This window comes from Perognathus longimembris, chromosome 6 (assembly GCF_023159225.1).
Source record: "Perognathus longimembris pacificus isolate PPM17 chromosome 6, ASM2315922v1, whole genome shotgun sequence".
NCBI classification, from domain to species: domain Eukaryota; kingdom Metazoa; phylum Chordata; class Mammalia; order Rodentia; family Heteromyidae; genus Perognathus; species Perognathus longimembris.
In genome coordinates this window covers 43,002,936-43,017,830 of record NC_063166.1, presented here as the reverse complement: position 1 = coordinate 43,017,830, position 14,895 = coordinate 43,002,936, and the positions used below count along the sequence as shown (strand labels likewise).

Genomic DNA, 14,895 nt, shown 5'->3' with positions numbered 1-14,895 from the left:
GCTCAGTTGGCACTTTTGTCACTGGAACTGTGCCTACAGCTTGGCTTTTTTTTTTTTTTTTTGCTGGTTATTTTGGAGTTGGAGTCTCATAGGCATTAACTCTGATCCTTCAATTCCCAGCCTCCTGAGTAGGATTATAGATGTCTCTTGATATCATTCTTTTGTTTGTTCATTCATTCTTAGTATGTAGCCCAGGTTAACTTTAGATTTTCCAGTCTCCTGCCTCAGCCTCCCCTGTACTGGATTATGGGCATGAACCACCATATCTGGATTGATAGTTCTGATCTTGAATTCAGAAATTAGCTCATGAATGCATGATCAGAATCTATACTTTTAAGTCTTCCAAACAGAGCCCACCATTAATTGAGCTGAGCCATGTTATGAAAATCTCCTACAGCGAGGCACAAATATTTCATGAGCTATTAATGTTTCATTTGGAAGATTCTGGGCATCATTCTAGGTCTTTGTTTCAGAAAACATCCTGGGATGGCACGGGCCCAAGTCACACTCTGCAGAACAGCTGAAAAATGGGACTCTTGGTTCTTTGCCATCAGCCAGTGCCAACATAACCTGGGCACTTTTACCAGACTCTGCCGAAGAGGAGTCTACCTCCCATCCAGAGCCAGAGGTAAGATGTGTGCTGGGCACATTCATGGCTTGTGTTAGCGCTTGTTTACAAATACAGTGATCATATTTGTAACTTGCTCATCTCTTTGTTATAAGAGGATACCAATTATCCAGTGGAAGAGTTGCCTTGGCAAAATGAGCCCCCCTGTGTCTGACACTTGTCTTGTTCTTGTGTCTGGCAGCTGCTGGGGAGTGAATTATCATCCTACAAAAGGGGTGTCTCTGATATTTATTAAAATGGGAGTCATCTTCAAGAGGAAGAGATTCCCTCAGACCCATTACAACAATGCCTGTTGACTTTTCGGGAGCAGTTACAATATATTATGTCACCTGAATAATGGCTTCTCCCCGTGGTTTGTGCTGTACAAGCGCCTGCCTCATGTTCCATTCCTGCATGCCTCCGAACCAGGCCAAGACAGAGGGGTAGGGTTCAGGGCTCAGGCTGCAGATGGCCTCTGCTCTACCCTGTCAAGAGATTTCTGCAGGTCCAGCAGCCTCCATGGACTCCCCTTCCCCCTGCCTCTCTGCCCCACCCCTCCACAATCCGCCCTCACAGATCTGATCCTCTAACTCAGCCACAGTGGCAGCTGGAAGAGAGACAATTATAGTGATTCCTTTTGCTAATTTTACTTTTTATCCTGAGTGAATTTAAAATTTTTTTTCTATGAATATATTCTTCTTGAACTGGGCTGAGACCCACTTTAACTATTTGTTCGAGGTTGGTTTTAGTTTCACTTGTCATCATTTTAGCCTGAAAGCTAGAACACTCATGGCATCTACTTTGAAAGTGGAAGTCCTGGGGCTGCTCCCTCCTTCATGTAGCATTAGCTGCCAGTGGACATTTCTCCCAGGCTTCTCCTGACATTCTCTGACAGGAACTTGGTAGCACAGCCCTTAAAAGGCAGAACTCATTTGCCTTAGCGATGTTTCATTAAGTTCTTCAAGGGGAAATTCTATGAGGGAAGTGACAATGGGGAGGATGTGGGTTTTTGAAAGGCATCTGACTATGACTGCAGAGAGTTTAGGCTGGAAAAGAAATCAGGCCCATGGTATGGAAATGAATTGCAAGGTAAGTTGGTGACCTTCTCTGGGTAACTAGGTATATTGACATTTGAGGATGGACTGTTTACCTGCTAAAAGATTGGAAAAAAATACTGTATCCTCTATTCTCCCCTCAAAAAAAAAAAAAAAAGAACATGTGTGAGGTGTGGATGTCATGCCATAAACATATTTGAAGGCTTGCTTTAGCAAGAAATTAATAATAGGGAAGGTCTGGTTGCCCCACTTCTTGGGACTCAGAGATCAGGAGGATTGAAGTTTGAGGTCAGCACCTGAAGTAAGCGTTAGGAAGACCTTATCTTAGTTCTCACACTTGTGATGGCACACACCTGTCATCCCAGCTGCCAGGGACAGGGATAGGTATGAGGACTAAAACCTGAGGCTGGCTTGAGGCCAAAAGCATGAGACCCTACTTGAAAAATAACTAAAGCATAAAAGGGGTTGGGGGGTGTGGTTCAGTAGTAGAGCGCCTGCCTAGCAAACACAAGGCCCTGAGTTCAAGACTTTGGGTCTGCCAATAAAAGAGAGTAGAGGAGAATGTTATTATTAGGTGTTTAGTAATCAGTTTTCAGATCCTCATTTCCAACAGCATTCTCAAGCAAATCTAACAGAGCTCATGGCCTGATAAAGGTGCCTATTGGGGTTGGTAATGTTCCTTAGCTGTGAGTCCTTCTTGGTGTTGCTTCTGACTTTACCTGAGGTAGGTTTCTTCTGACCCCTAAAGGTTGAGAGCCTGGCCACTGCCTACAAATACAGTGGTCATGCACTCTGCCCCACCAATCAGAGGCATTGTTAGGAGACAGCATGTAATTCACAAGAAATAACTAGCTCCTGAATTCAGCTTCTAAGAAATAACCTGAAGAAGAGCTTTTTTTTTTTGTTTTGTCAGTCATGAGGCATGAACTCGGGGCCTGAGCACTGTTCCTGGCTTCTTTTTGCTCAAGGTTAGCACTCTATCACTTGAGCCACAGTGCCCCTTCTGGCTTTTTCTATATATGTGGTGCTAAGGAATCGAACCCAGGTCTTCATGTATACAAGGCAAGTACTCTACCTCTAGGCCATATTCCCAGCCCAAGAAGAGCTTTTTATATCAGCTTGAGGGCAGTTATTGGTGTTTGCGTGCGTGTCTTTATCCTTAATCATACTGTCAGCCAATAAACAGAAGATATTATCTAATGTGTTTTCTCAAGGCAATGAGAGACTTGTGGGTAAGTTAGTATGTTGATGCTTTTCTCAGAAGGAACTATTAGAGTTTTTTTTGCACAGACTACCCTTGTGTTTTCTGGTGACAACTCTTATGATTCTCAAAATCCAAAGAGTTACTGTTGCCTTGACACTCATTCTTCTGAGGCCATTGTTTATTTTTTTTTGTTTGATTTTTTTTTCTTGTTGAAAATGCTATCACAATCCCTCAAGTCGTTTTCCTATCAGGAAAAGGGAAAGGTTGCCCCAGTTCCCTGCATGTAACCTGGAGGAACGAGGCAAAGATGCTGAAGTTAGACCTTCCTCATAGAGGATCTTTACTGAGCTTTTGCTTCTATGGACAGTCAGTGGAGAGCTATAAGAGTCATGTTGTTGGCTGCCAGTGGCTCCCACCTATCATCCCAGCTACTCAAGAGGCTCCCTGGGGATCAAGGATCCAAGCCAGCCTGGGCAGAGAAGTCCATGAGACTCTTGCTTCTAAGTAACCATAGAAAGGCCTGAAATGAAGCTGCAGCTGAAGTAGTTGAGCTCCAACCTTGAGCCAATAAGCTAAGAGATAACACCAAGGTCCTAAATTCAAGCCCCATGACAAAATAATATTAGTTATCACGATACTTAAACTAAATAAACTTTTTTTGCTGCTTTGTTGTTTTGATCATAATTTAGGCTACAAAAGGGACTTTCTTGCCTTGCTAAAAAAGAATTATGTAGGAAATAAAAACATCTTCAAACATAGACTGCTTAATTCTCAGAAGCAGCAAAGCTCAGAAAATAGCTCAAAAGAGGGTCAGCTCTGTTACCAAATGTGATGAACTCAACATTTCATTCTGCTGGGGCTTGAGCTAACTACATGTGAAATCTTAACATTTTTTGATAATGAAATGAAATGAGTTAAAATCTTAATTTCATCTATCGGTAGAACAACTTTTCAACTCCATAATACCATTTTGCATTTAAATTTAGACTGAAAAATGTTACTAAACAATCTTTTCTTTATGATCTTGTTTTATACTAAGAAGGATAGACACTGTGAACTAGCTCTCTTAAGTTGCACTCTTCTTTCTTTGGTTTTCAAGGGACTCAAACTTGCAAGGCAGATACTCTACTACTGAGCTTATTTCCAGCCCTCCTGTTTTGTGCTAGTACTAGTACTTAAACTGAGGGTGTAGGTGTTGTTCCTTAGCTTTTTCACTCAAGGCTGGTGCTTTGTCACTTGAGCCAGTTCTGCATTTTTTGATTAGTTGGAGATAAGAGACTAGCAGACTTTCTTGTCCCAGATGGCTTTGATCTTTGATCTTCAGGTAACAGCTTCCTGAGTAGCTAGGATTATAGGCATGAGCCACTAGCACCTGGCCACACTGGTTATTTTTGAGCTAAGGTCTAAGGCATATACCTAAATTGTGATCCTCCTATTTGGTTTCTTGTTGTTCTTTTGCTTCCACTGTAGATGGAACAACAGGCATACATCATCACACCCAGCTTCTTTCTATTGAGATGGGTTCTGTGGACTTTTCTGCCCTGATGGCAGTCAAGGAGGACTCATAAGCTTTTTATTCCTGGACTGGACTTGAATTAAGGTTCTCCCAGTCTCAGCCTCTCAAGTATGTACAGGAATGAGCCACTGATGTCTGGTTTGGGGGGTTTGAGTATTTTAAGCAGAAGCTCTATAACTGAGTTCTACCTCTAGGCCTTGATTAGAGACGAGACTTAATACTCCATGTCTCAAGACTTTCTTACAGTTGGAGTTTTCCCACTTAACAGTGAGGTGAAATTCCTTTAAGAGTCTGATGTTCTTGACAGGCAAAGCCTTGGGGACCTGAGTGTTCAGAGGAGATGGTGGCCAGCCTTGCTCATACTGTAGGCTTGTCAGGATGTGAGAAGCAGGGCAGCAACAGCAGTTTCCTGACCTGTGGATCACAGCTCCTTTCAGTGGCTTCCCATGAACTTAAGAAACCCCTAACATTTGTGCTCCCATCCTTTCCATGATTCCATAGCACCAAATTTCTTTTCTAATTTTATTGTCAAGGTGATGTACAGAGGGGTTACAGTTACATAAGGTAGTGAGTATATTTCTTGTCATACTTGTTACCCCCTCCCTCATTTTTCTCCCACTTTCTCTCTCCCCAGTCCTTCCCCCTCCCCGAGTTGTAGTTAATTTCCAACATATTGTCTTGTGAGTATTGCTTTTGCATTGGTTTGCCCTTTGTCTCACCATTTTGATGTTCCCCTTCCATTCCCTAATTTAGTTATACAATACCCAGGGTACCAAAATTAAATACATGACAACAGAGGATAAACCATAGGAAAGAAAAATGAAAGAAAAAAGAAATAATTTCACACAGTGCATTAAGAATAACAACAACCATGAAAATCCACTTGTTTCCAAATCTTGGATTTCATTTTGCTTAGCTTCATCTTATATGATCATACACACATAGCTATTGAGCTATTATGATCTTCGGCTAAAACTATCCTAAACATATACTAATTACTTCTAATGAGGGAAAATGTGGCATCTATTTCTTAGGTCCTGGCTCACTTCACTTAATATGATTTTTTTCTAGGCTGGAAATGTGGCTTAGTGTTAGAGTGCTTGCCTAGCATGCATGAAGCCCTGGGTTCGATTCCTCAGTACTACATAAACAGAAAAAGCCAGTAGTGACACTGTGGCTCAAGTGGCAGAGTGCTTTCCTTGAGCAAAAAGAAGCAAGGGACAGTAGTGCTCTGGCCCTGAGTTAAAGCCCTAGGACTAGCAAATATATATATATATATATATATATATATATATATATATATATATAATATATATATGTTTCCCCCCCCCCAAGTCTTTCCATTTCCTTACAAATGGGGTGATGTCATTCTTTCTGATGGAAGAGCAGAATTTCTTTATTCTCTCTCTCTCTTTTTTTTTTTTTTTTTGCCAGTCTTGGAGCTTGGACTGAGGGCCTGAGCACTGTCCCTGGCTTCTTTTTGCTCAGGGCTAGGAAGTGCAGAATTTCATTGTGTATATATTCCACATTTTCTTGATCTATTCATCTTGCTGTAGTGGACATGGTTGTGCTAGTAGCTTTAGTATGGCCTTGTTTGTGATACTTTAGGTAAATGCCCAGAAGTGGGGTTTCCATAAGCACCAAATTTCCATGCCAGTTTTTTTTTTTTTTTTCTGGCTGCCATCCCTTAGTGGTTTCTGTTTTTACCCTGTATTATAGCTAGTTGGGCTGTTGGCACAGGAGACACAGTGGGGCCTCAGCTGGGATGGCAGTACATAGATGACATGTGTACTCACCTTTCTGAAAGGTGTGTGTCAGGAACAAAACCATCCTTTTTGGGGGTAGGGGGTAGAATCTGGTCCCATTGCTTGAATTCAGGGCCTGGGCACTATCCCTAACCTGTTGTGCTTCAGGCTAGCACTCTACCACTTAAGCCATAGCTCCACTTCTGGCTTTTTGCTAGTTAATTGGAGATAAGAATCTCACAGATTTTCTTGCCCACCTGGCTTCAGTTTTCAGATCTCAGCTTCCTGATTAGCTAGGAATACAGACATGAGCCACTGGTGCCCAGAAATCACTTTTTTAAGAACTCATGTTTATTGAGGCATAATTTATAGAGAGTGTAACTCAATCCTATATAACTTTGGCCAGCTAGCTACTTGGGAGGGAGAGATTTGAGGCCAGTCACTGGGACACTGTCATCCCTTGGGATGCAGGAAGCCCAAGTATGGGGAGCCTGAAGTGAGACTGACTCAAAAACAATCAGTGCACAAAGGGACTGGAAGTACAGCCCAGTGGTAGACTACCTGCCTAGTAAGCGTGAAACCTTGAGTTCAATCTCCTTTATCGCCAAAATGAAAACCTCATAGATTTAAAAATTACCTCTAAAAAGTCAAATACAGAGATGGCAATTCAATACCTTTATCAGTTTTTTTTTTTTTTTTGGCCAGTCCTGGGCCTTGGACTCAGGGCCTGAGCACTGTCCCTGGCTTCTTCCCGCTCAAGGCTAGCACTCTGCCACTTGAGCCACAGCGCCGCTTCTGGCCGTTTTCTGTATATGTGGTGCTGGGGAATCGAACCTAGGGCCTCGTGTATCCGAGGCAGGCACTCTTGCCACTAGGCTATATCTCCAGCCCCCCTTTATCAGTTTTAAATCACAGTATAGAATAGTCTTAGCTGTCCCTCCTAATTCTCTTGTGTCCATTTATGGTTTGCTTTACCCCAGCCCTGGTCAGTTGCCCTCAGGTAGTGCTGTAATGTTTTAAGCTAGGCTTCCTCTGTTAGCACATTATATTTGAGATTCAAACACATTGCCGTGAGTCAGGTCTACTACTTGAGTCTCCACATCTGGCATTTTGCTGGTCAGTTGCTTTTTTAAACATTTAGTTGCACAATTTCTTAACCAAAGTCCACCTGGCTGACTTATTTGCCTATCTAGTTCCGTGTACATTTGGACTTTGTAAGAGGTGCCAAACCTGCTCACCTGGGGTGGAAGGGTAGTCTTGATGCCGTGGCTTGGCTGCCATGAAGATGGATACTTCTCTGAGGGACAGCCAGCAGTGAGTGGTCAGAGCTGACGGTGTGCTCTGGAGCACGGGTTTAAAATTGCTTGGCTCAGGGTCTTCAGGGAGGGACTGTTACAAAATTGCTGCCCTATGACTACTTTATCCATGGAGGGTTTGAGAATGTTGTTAACGTTTAGTCAATATAGGCTGGGGATAGAGCTCAGAAGCAGAGTACTTTCCTAGCATATGCAAGACCCTGGATTCCTTACCAGCACCACAAAAATAAGTAAAATTAACTGTGTGCTCATAGTGCTAGAGCTCTAGCTAGTGTTCTAGGCTGGTGCTCTACCCTGGTGCTCTACCCTTTGAGCTACAGCTCCACATTTGGGTTTTTGATGGTTAATTGGAAGTAAGGGTCTCATGGACTTTGTCTAGGCTGGCTTTGAACCATGATTCTTGGATCTCAGCCTCCTGAGTAGCTAGGATTACAGATGTGAGCCACCAGTGCTGTCTTAGCTCTGGACTTTTGAGCCACTTAGCAACACTTGGAAGGCTGTCATTCTGAAATCCGCTGAAATTTAGTGGAGGCCTGGCCTGTGTGGTCCCTTAAATCATCCATCTTTATCCATCATTTCCCTTTGTATAGGTTTGTAGGTACATGAATGGGACATTGATGGATTTTTTTTTTTGTAGTTTGTTTATATTAATTACATAAGGCAAGAGTTCATTGTTACCTTTCCTCACATTTAGAACATATTCTAATCAACTTTACCTTCTTGATCACTCTCTGCCTTCTGTATTTTTTAAAATTTTATTTATTGAACACAAATATTTTTGACAAGGTGTTGTGCAAAAAGGGTACAGTTACATAGTAGGGCAGTGTGTATATTTCTTGTGATATCTTACACCCTGTTTTTCTTTCCCTTCCCTAGGTCAGGTAGACATATATACAATACACAATGTTCCAAGAACATATACAGTAGCCACGTGGCCTATGCCAAAGGAAATTCGCCTAGGGCTTTAAATGTAATGTCGATATTAGACAATATGTCGATAGTAGTCTTATATGAACATACATACATAGCTTTTGAGCTATTGTATTCCACTGAGAGGTCAATTTTTTACCTTTATATGTTGAGTAGTTGTTTGGTTTTAGTTACATAATGTTGAGTCGCTGCCCCAATCCTGTGGGAAATACCATTTGACAAGCAGTTTTTGGTTTCACAGACCTGGTCTCTACTGTCTCTCTGTCTCCCTTTCTTAACAGTCATATAGCAGGGAGATCATGCCCCTTTGTTTTCTGTGTTCTAGGCTTGTCTCGCTCAACATTATTTGTTCAAGTTCTGACCATTTCCCTGCAAATAACAATATTTCACCATTCCTAATCACTATGTAGTATTCCATTGTGTGTAGGTACCATATTTTTTGGATCCATTCATCTGTGGAGGGGTATCTGGGTTGTTTCCATATTTTGGCTATTGTGAATTGTGCTCCGATAAACATGGAAGTACAAATGTCTTTTTGATATCTTGGGACCTGCTGTTTAGGATAGATGCCTACAAGTGGTATGGCTGGGTCATAGGGTAGGCCTATATTGAGCTTTTTGAGAAACCTCCATACTGTTCTCCAAAGTGGTTGTACTAATTTGCACTCCCACCAACAATGGAGAAGGGTTCCTCTTTCCCTGCACCCCCTCCAGCATTTGTTGTTGCCTGAGTTCAGAGTATAGGCCATTCTAACTGGAGTGAGGTGGTATCTCAGGGTTGTTTTTATTTGCATTTCCTTTACTACCAGGGATGTTGAACATTTCCTCATATGTTTCTTTGCCATTTTTATTTCTTCTCTTATGAAGTCTCTCTTTAGCTCCTTTGCCCATTTTTGGTTTATAGGGCTTGGAGGGGCTTAGTTTTTTGAGTTCTCTGTAGATTACAGATATTAGGCCTTTGTCTGTTTCTGTGCTGGTAAAGATCCTTTCCCATATGGTTGGCTGTCTTTCTGTTTTGGTGGCTATGTCCTTAGCTGTGTAGAAACTTTTTAATTTGTAGTAGTCCCATTTGTCGAGTCTCTCCCCTATTTGTTGTGCCCTGGGACTCTATTCAGGAAGTTCCTTCCTGTGCCTATAAGTTCTAGCGTCTTTCCTACTCTGTCCTTCAGTAGTTTCAAGGATTCAGGTCTGATATTGAGGTCCTTGATCCATTTTGAGTTGATCTTGGTGCATGGTGATAGGCTTGGGTCTACTTTGAGTTTTCTGCATATGGCTGCCCAGTTCTCCCAGCACCAGTAGTTGAAGAGGCTCTGTTTATTCCATTGTATGTCTTTAGCATCTTTGTCGAATATCAGTTGGCTGTAAGAGTGCGGTTTTATTTCTGGATCTTCAATTCTAATCCATTGGTCTTCCGATCTGTTTTTACACCAATACCAGGTTGTTTTTGTTATGATGGCCCTGTAAGTAGAGCTTGAAGTCTGGGATTGTAATACCTCCTGCACTACTTTTTTTGCCTAGAATTGCTTTGGCTATTCTAGGTCTTTTGCTGTTCCCTATGAATTTATGGATTGCTTTCTCTATTTCAGTGAAGAATGTGACTGGGATTTTGATAGGTATTGCATTGAATTTGTATAACAATTTGGGCAATATGGCCATTTTCACTATATCGATTCTGCCTACCCATGAGCATGGGAGGTCTTTCCATCTCCTTGTGTCTTCTTTGATTTCCCTTATTAGATTTTTATAATTCTCATTAAATAGATTCGTCACGTCCTTGGTTAAGTTGATCCCTAGGTACTTTATTCTTTTTTTGGCTACTGTAAATGGAATTGTTTCCATAATTGCCTTTTCTGTTTGTACATTGCTGGTGTACAGAAAAGCTGCTGACTTTTGTGGATTGATTTTGTATCCTGCTACTTTGCCAAAATGGTTTATTAGGTGTAGGAGTTTGGGGACTGAGTTTTTTGGGTCCTTCAGATATAAGATCATGTCATCTGCGAATAGGGATAGTTTGATTTCTTCTTTGCCAATGTGGATCCCTTTGATGTCCTCCTCTTGCCTTATTGCTATGGCTAGGGATTCCAGCACTATGTTGAACAGAAGTGGGGAGAGTGGGCATCCTTGTCTTGTTCCTGAGTTTAGGGGGAATGATTTAAGTTTCTCTCCATTTAATATGATGTTAGCAGTTGGTCTGTTGTATATGGCTTTTATTTTTTTGAGGAATGTTCCATCTATTCCTGTTCTCTCCAGAGCTTTTAATAAGTATGGATGTTGTATTTTGCCAAAGGCTTTTTGGGCATCGACTGAGATAACAATGTGATTCTTGATTTTAGTTCTGTTTATGTGATGAATTACATTGATTGATTTATGGATGTTGAACCATTCTTGTGACTGTGGGATGAAGCCTACTTGGTCATGATGTATAATTTTCTTGATCAGTTTCTGGATTCTGTTAGCTAATATTTTATTGAGGAGCTTTGCGTCTGTGTTCATTAGTGATATTGGTCTGTAGTTCTCTTTTTTTGTTGGGTCTTTGCCTGGTTTGGGAATGAGTATGATATTAGCTTCATAGAAAGAGTTTGGGATTTCTCCCTCTGTTTCTATTTCGTGGAAGAGTTTGAGGAGTATTGGTATTAGCTCCTTACTAAAGGTTTTATAGAATTCATTGGTGAATCCATCTGGGCCTGGGCTTTTCTTTGTTGGGAGGTTCTTGATTACTTCCTGTATCTCACTGTAAGTTATTGGTTTATTTAGTTGATTTATTTCTTCTTGGTTCAGTTTGGGCAGTTTATACTTCTCTAAGAATTGATCCATTTCTGTAAAATCATTGTTTTTTACTGAGTAGAGGTTCTGGAAATAGCTCCTTATGATTGTTTGAATATCGTGTGTACTTGTACTTTTTTTTTTTTTTTTTGGCCAGTCCTGGGGCTTGGACTCAGGGTCTGAACACAGTCCCTGGCTTCTTTTTGCTCAAGGCTAGCACTCTGCCGCTTGAGCCACAGCGCCACTTCTGGCCATTTTCTGTATATGTGGTGCTGGGGAATTGAACCCAGGGCCTCATGTATACGAGGCAAGCGCTCTTGCCACTAGGCCATATCCCCAGCCCCTCCTCTCTTCTTTTTTTTGTAAGTCTTGCGAGGGGTCTGTCAATTTTATTTATTTTCTCAAAGAACCAGCTTTTAGTCTTATTTATTTGTTTAATGGTCTTTCTGTTTTCAATCAGATTTATCTCTTCTTTAATCTTTGTGCTCTCTCTCCTCCTAGTCATTTTAGATTGTCTTTAATGAGCTGCTCTTTCTGTTGGGCTCAGGCTATTGTAGTTTCTTTCTGTTTCTGTGTGTCCTGTGCGATTTCTGTTGGGAGGGGTTCCCCTCTTAGAATTCGCTGTAGGGCTGGTTTTTTATTCACATACTCCTTGAGATGCTCTTTGCTATGAAAAGATCTGGTTTTCCCCTTGAATGTGAACTCCAACTTCGCTGGATATTTAATCCTGCGTTGCAAATTGTTTGCCTGTAGAACTTGGTGTTCTTCCACCCTCTTCCCGCTTGGTAGGTTTGTGTGGAGAGGTCTGCTGTTATTCGGATCCTCTTCCCATTGAAGTAAATTTCTTTCTTCACTTTGTCTGCATTTAAAATTTGCTCTTTATTCTTGAAATCTGAAGTCTTGAATATTATGTGCCTGGGCGAGGATTTTCTAGGGTCTGGTCTGCCAGGCGTCCTATAGGATTTTGGTTACCTGGGTGAGGTCCCTTGTGAGATTGGGGAAGTTTTCTGCAATCACTTTATTGAAAATATGTTGAAGCCCTTTGCTCTGGTATTCGGCTCCTTCTTCTATTCCACTTATGCACAGATTATATCTCTTGTCTTTGTCCACTAGCTTCCCTGGGGCTTTACTGTTTCTTGGAGTGTGGTAATTTTCTGGTCCTTCTCGGCTGCATCATCGTCCAAGAGAGAGATTCTGGATTCCATATGGTCAATTCTTTGTGCTGTGGATTCAATTGCAGAGTTTATGGATGTCAGAGCGCTATTTATGCTTGTCAGATCAGCTTTGATCGTGGAACTTTCTTCCTTTATAGAGTTTTATTTTAAATCTATGTTTTCATGCATTTCACTTCTCAGGATGTTAGGGTCTTCTTTAACGGAGGTTTGCATTGTATCCATTTTTGCTTCCATTTCTTTCTTGGCTTCCTGGGTGTCCTTCAAGACTTCCACTCTAAACTCCTGGAATTGTTTTCTGATTTCGTTTCTGACGCTTTCCATCATTTCTGTTAACATGGCCTCATTTGCTTTTTTATTCTCCATCTCCTCTTCAGTCGTGCTGCTTTTTGGAGCTGGCAAGTTGTCTTGCCCTTTGATGAACTGTGTTATATTTCTTTGTGATTTGTGCATCTGGAGATCTGTGGGTGGCTTCCCTGGTTTGGCTTTGTGCTGGTCTGTCAGTGGAAGCCTCGTGTCCTGGTGTCCTGGCTCTGGGTTTGGGTTTGGCTGTTGAACCTTGCTTCCCAGTGGGTGAGTGTGACCTTCTCGGTTGTTGCTGAGGTGGTCACCCTCACTGTACTTGGGGGTCTGTAGGTTCTGTGTCTTTCTCTGTGGGACAGTGCCCTGCTGCTCTCTTGTGCTGACCCTAGCGTGCCCCTGGTGGGGGTTTGCTGGTCGCTGATTCAGCGTGGCGTGGAGGCTTATCTCTTCTTTGGTTCTTTTTTCCACTCTGTATCTTGGTCAGAGGAGCTCACCTCTCAGGCCGTTCGCCTTCGTGTGTGGACCGCTCCGGGGCCGGTGTTGTTGAGGGGCAGCCCACCCATTTGTGTGAAATGCGCCAAACTGAGTGGGCATGGGCCAATGGAGAGCTCTGCCCTCCTGTGCAGGAGCGCCTACCAGAGCAGGCGCTGTCGCCGAGGGCCCCACCCACCTGTGCGCTGTGTGCCCACTCCAGCAGTTGCTGCCAATGTGGCCCCGCCCACCTGAGCGGGGTACGCCTACCAGAGTGAGCCCCGGGTTGTTGGGTTGTGCTTGTGCCCTCCCGCGTGTCCGCTGTGGGGGGCGGTATGTGTGGGGCCCAGTGGGATCAACTGTCCGGGTGTGGGCTAGCGCCCTCAGACTGCGCCTCCGCTGCGAGGGGGGCGCGTGATCAGGCCCAGCTGTCCCTGCTGTGCTGGTATTGCCCACCAGCGCCTGTGATTTTAGTTGTAAAAGTCCGCAAGTTCCAGGCACCTTGAGTGGGGACTTGCACTGCCTGCCGTCCCCTGATCCCTGTTGGGAAGGGGGCGGGGCTGGTGCTGCCAGTTCCGGCTCCTCGGTGGCCTTGGGGCTGCTCTGCCCTTCCCTTGGTAACTCCTGTGTCTTCCCAGAGCCTGATGGTAGCTTCCCGCCTGATTTGTGGGTTCTTTGTTCCCTCGGGGTGGGGAGGGGGAGGCAGGGAGTTCTAGCTTCTTTGTAGGGTTTGGGTCTCTGATAGCTGGTCTCCCGTTGGGGGAGGGGGTAATGGGGGACTCACTGGTCCTGGATTGTGTGTGTGTCCCGCGCCGCCGTTGGTCCTTCGGGGGTGGAGTGCTGTGGTGGTGGCAGCCCCGGCTCTCCCCTTCTGCGCTGCTTGGTTTCCCCGCTGCTCACGTCCGTTCCTGGCTGTGTGGATCCGAACTTTCCGTCACCGCAGTTGCCGTGTGTCTTGGTCCATGCTCTCCCTGGGGTCCGTGGAGTCCTGCTCTCTGGACTCTGCACTCCCGGTGTGAGTTTTAGGCAGTCAGTCTGCAGATCACCGGGTCCCCTTTCCCAGCCTACCCTGTTCGGGCCAGGGTCGGCTGGTGGGGGGAGGGTGCCCTGGAGATTCTCCGGCTCCGTGTAGGCTTTCGGTTCTTCTTTTTTGCTCCTTTTTGTTTTCCTGCGTTTCTCCACTGCTTCTGGCTGCTGGTTTTGCTGGGTCCTTGATGGGGTGTTGGGTGCTGGAGTTCCCAGCTCGCTATTCAGTTGGAGCGACTCGGGGTGCCTCCCTACTGTGGCGGCGCCATCTTCCTCTCCCTGCCTTCTGTATTTTTGAAAGTACACAAAATGGGTTGTTTGAATCCTTTAGATATTTTTTTAGTACAGATTTTGAGTCTTACAGATTTATTCAAAATAGTTGACACATTAAATACTGGTTGTCAGCAATTTGACTAAGGAGTTGAAGACTCACAATAATTGAAAATTACTTTATTGCACCGTATAATAAACTCACAGGTTAATACCAAGTAGTTGCTACATAAGAAATGGTTATACTTATACAGTTTGTTTCAAGGAAGCTTATGGTGATAGGATCATCCTTCCAAAAGCACCTAATCCAGCATAATTTTTTTCTCTTTGGATCATGGCCTTAGAATCAGTACCTGCTAGTTTAGAGGGGCCAGATGACCACTCCCTAAAACGGAGAGGTTAACTTGCCACATTTCACTAAACCTTCCAGTGGTAGAGACCACACTGATGTCTGGACTTCTTCTAAGTTAGTATCCTTCATCCCCCATCATTTCCTATGCTGGCTAGAAGACAAGGCA

General features: G+C 43.5%; 1 protein-coding gene across 3 annotated transcripts in view; it reads left to right on the top strand.

The window, feature by feature from the left end:
• The window catches only part of Osbpl10 (oxysterol binding protein like 10), a 254,445-nt gene that overhangs the window by 195,453 nt on the left and 44,097 nt on the right, over positions 1-14,895 (top strand). For all 3 annotated transcript variants that reach the window (XM_048348609.1, XM_048348608.1, XM_048348610.1), the window contains one exon: positions 474-628. In XM_048348609.1, coding sequence (XP_048204566.1) covers positions 474-628 — 155 coding nt within the window. The remainder of the gene's footprint in view (positions 1-473; positions 629-14,895) is intronic.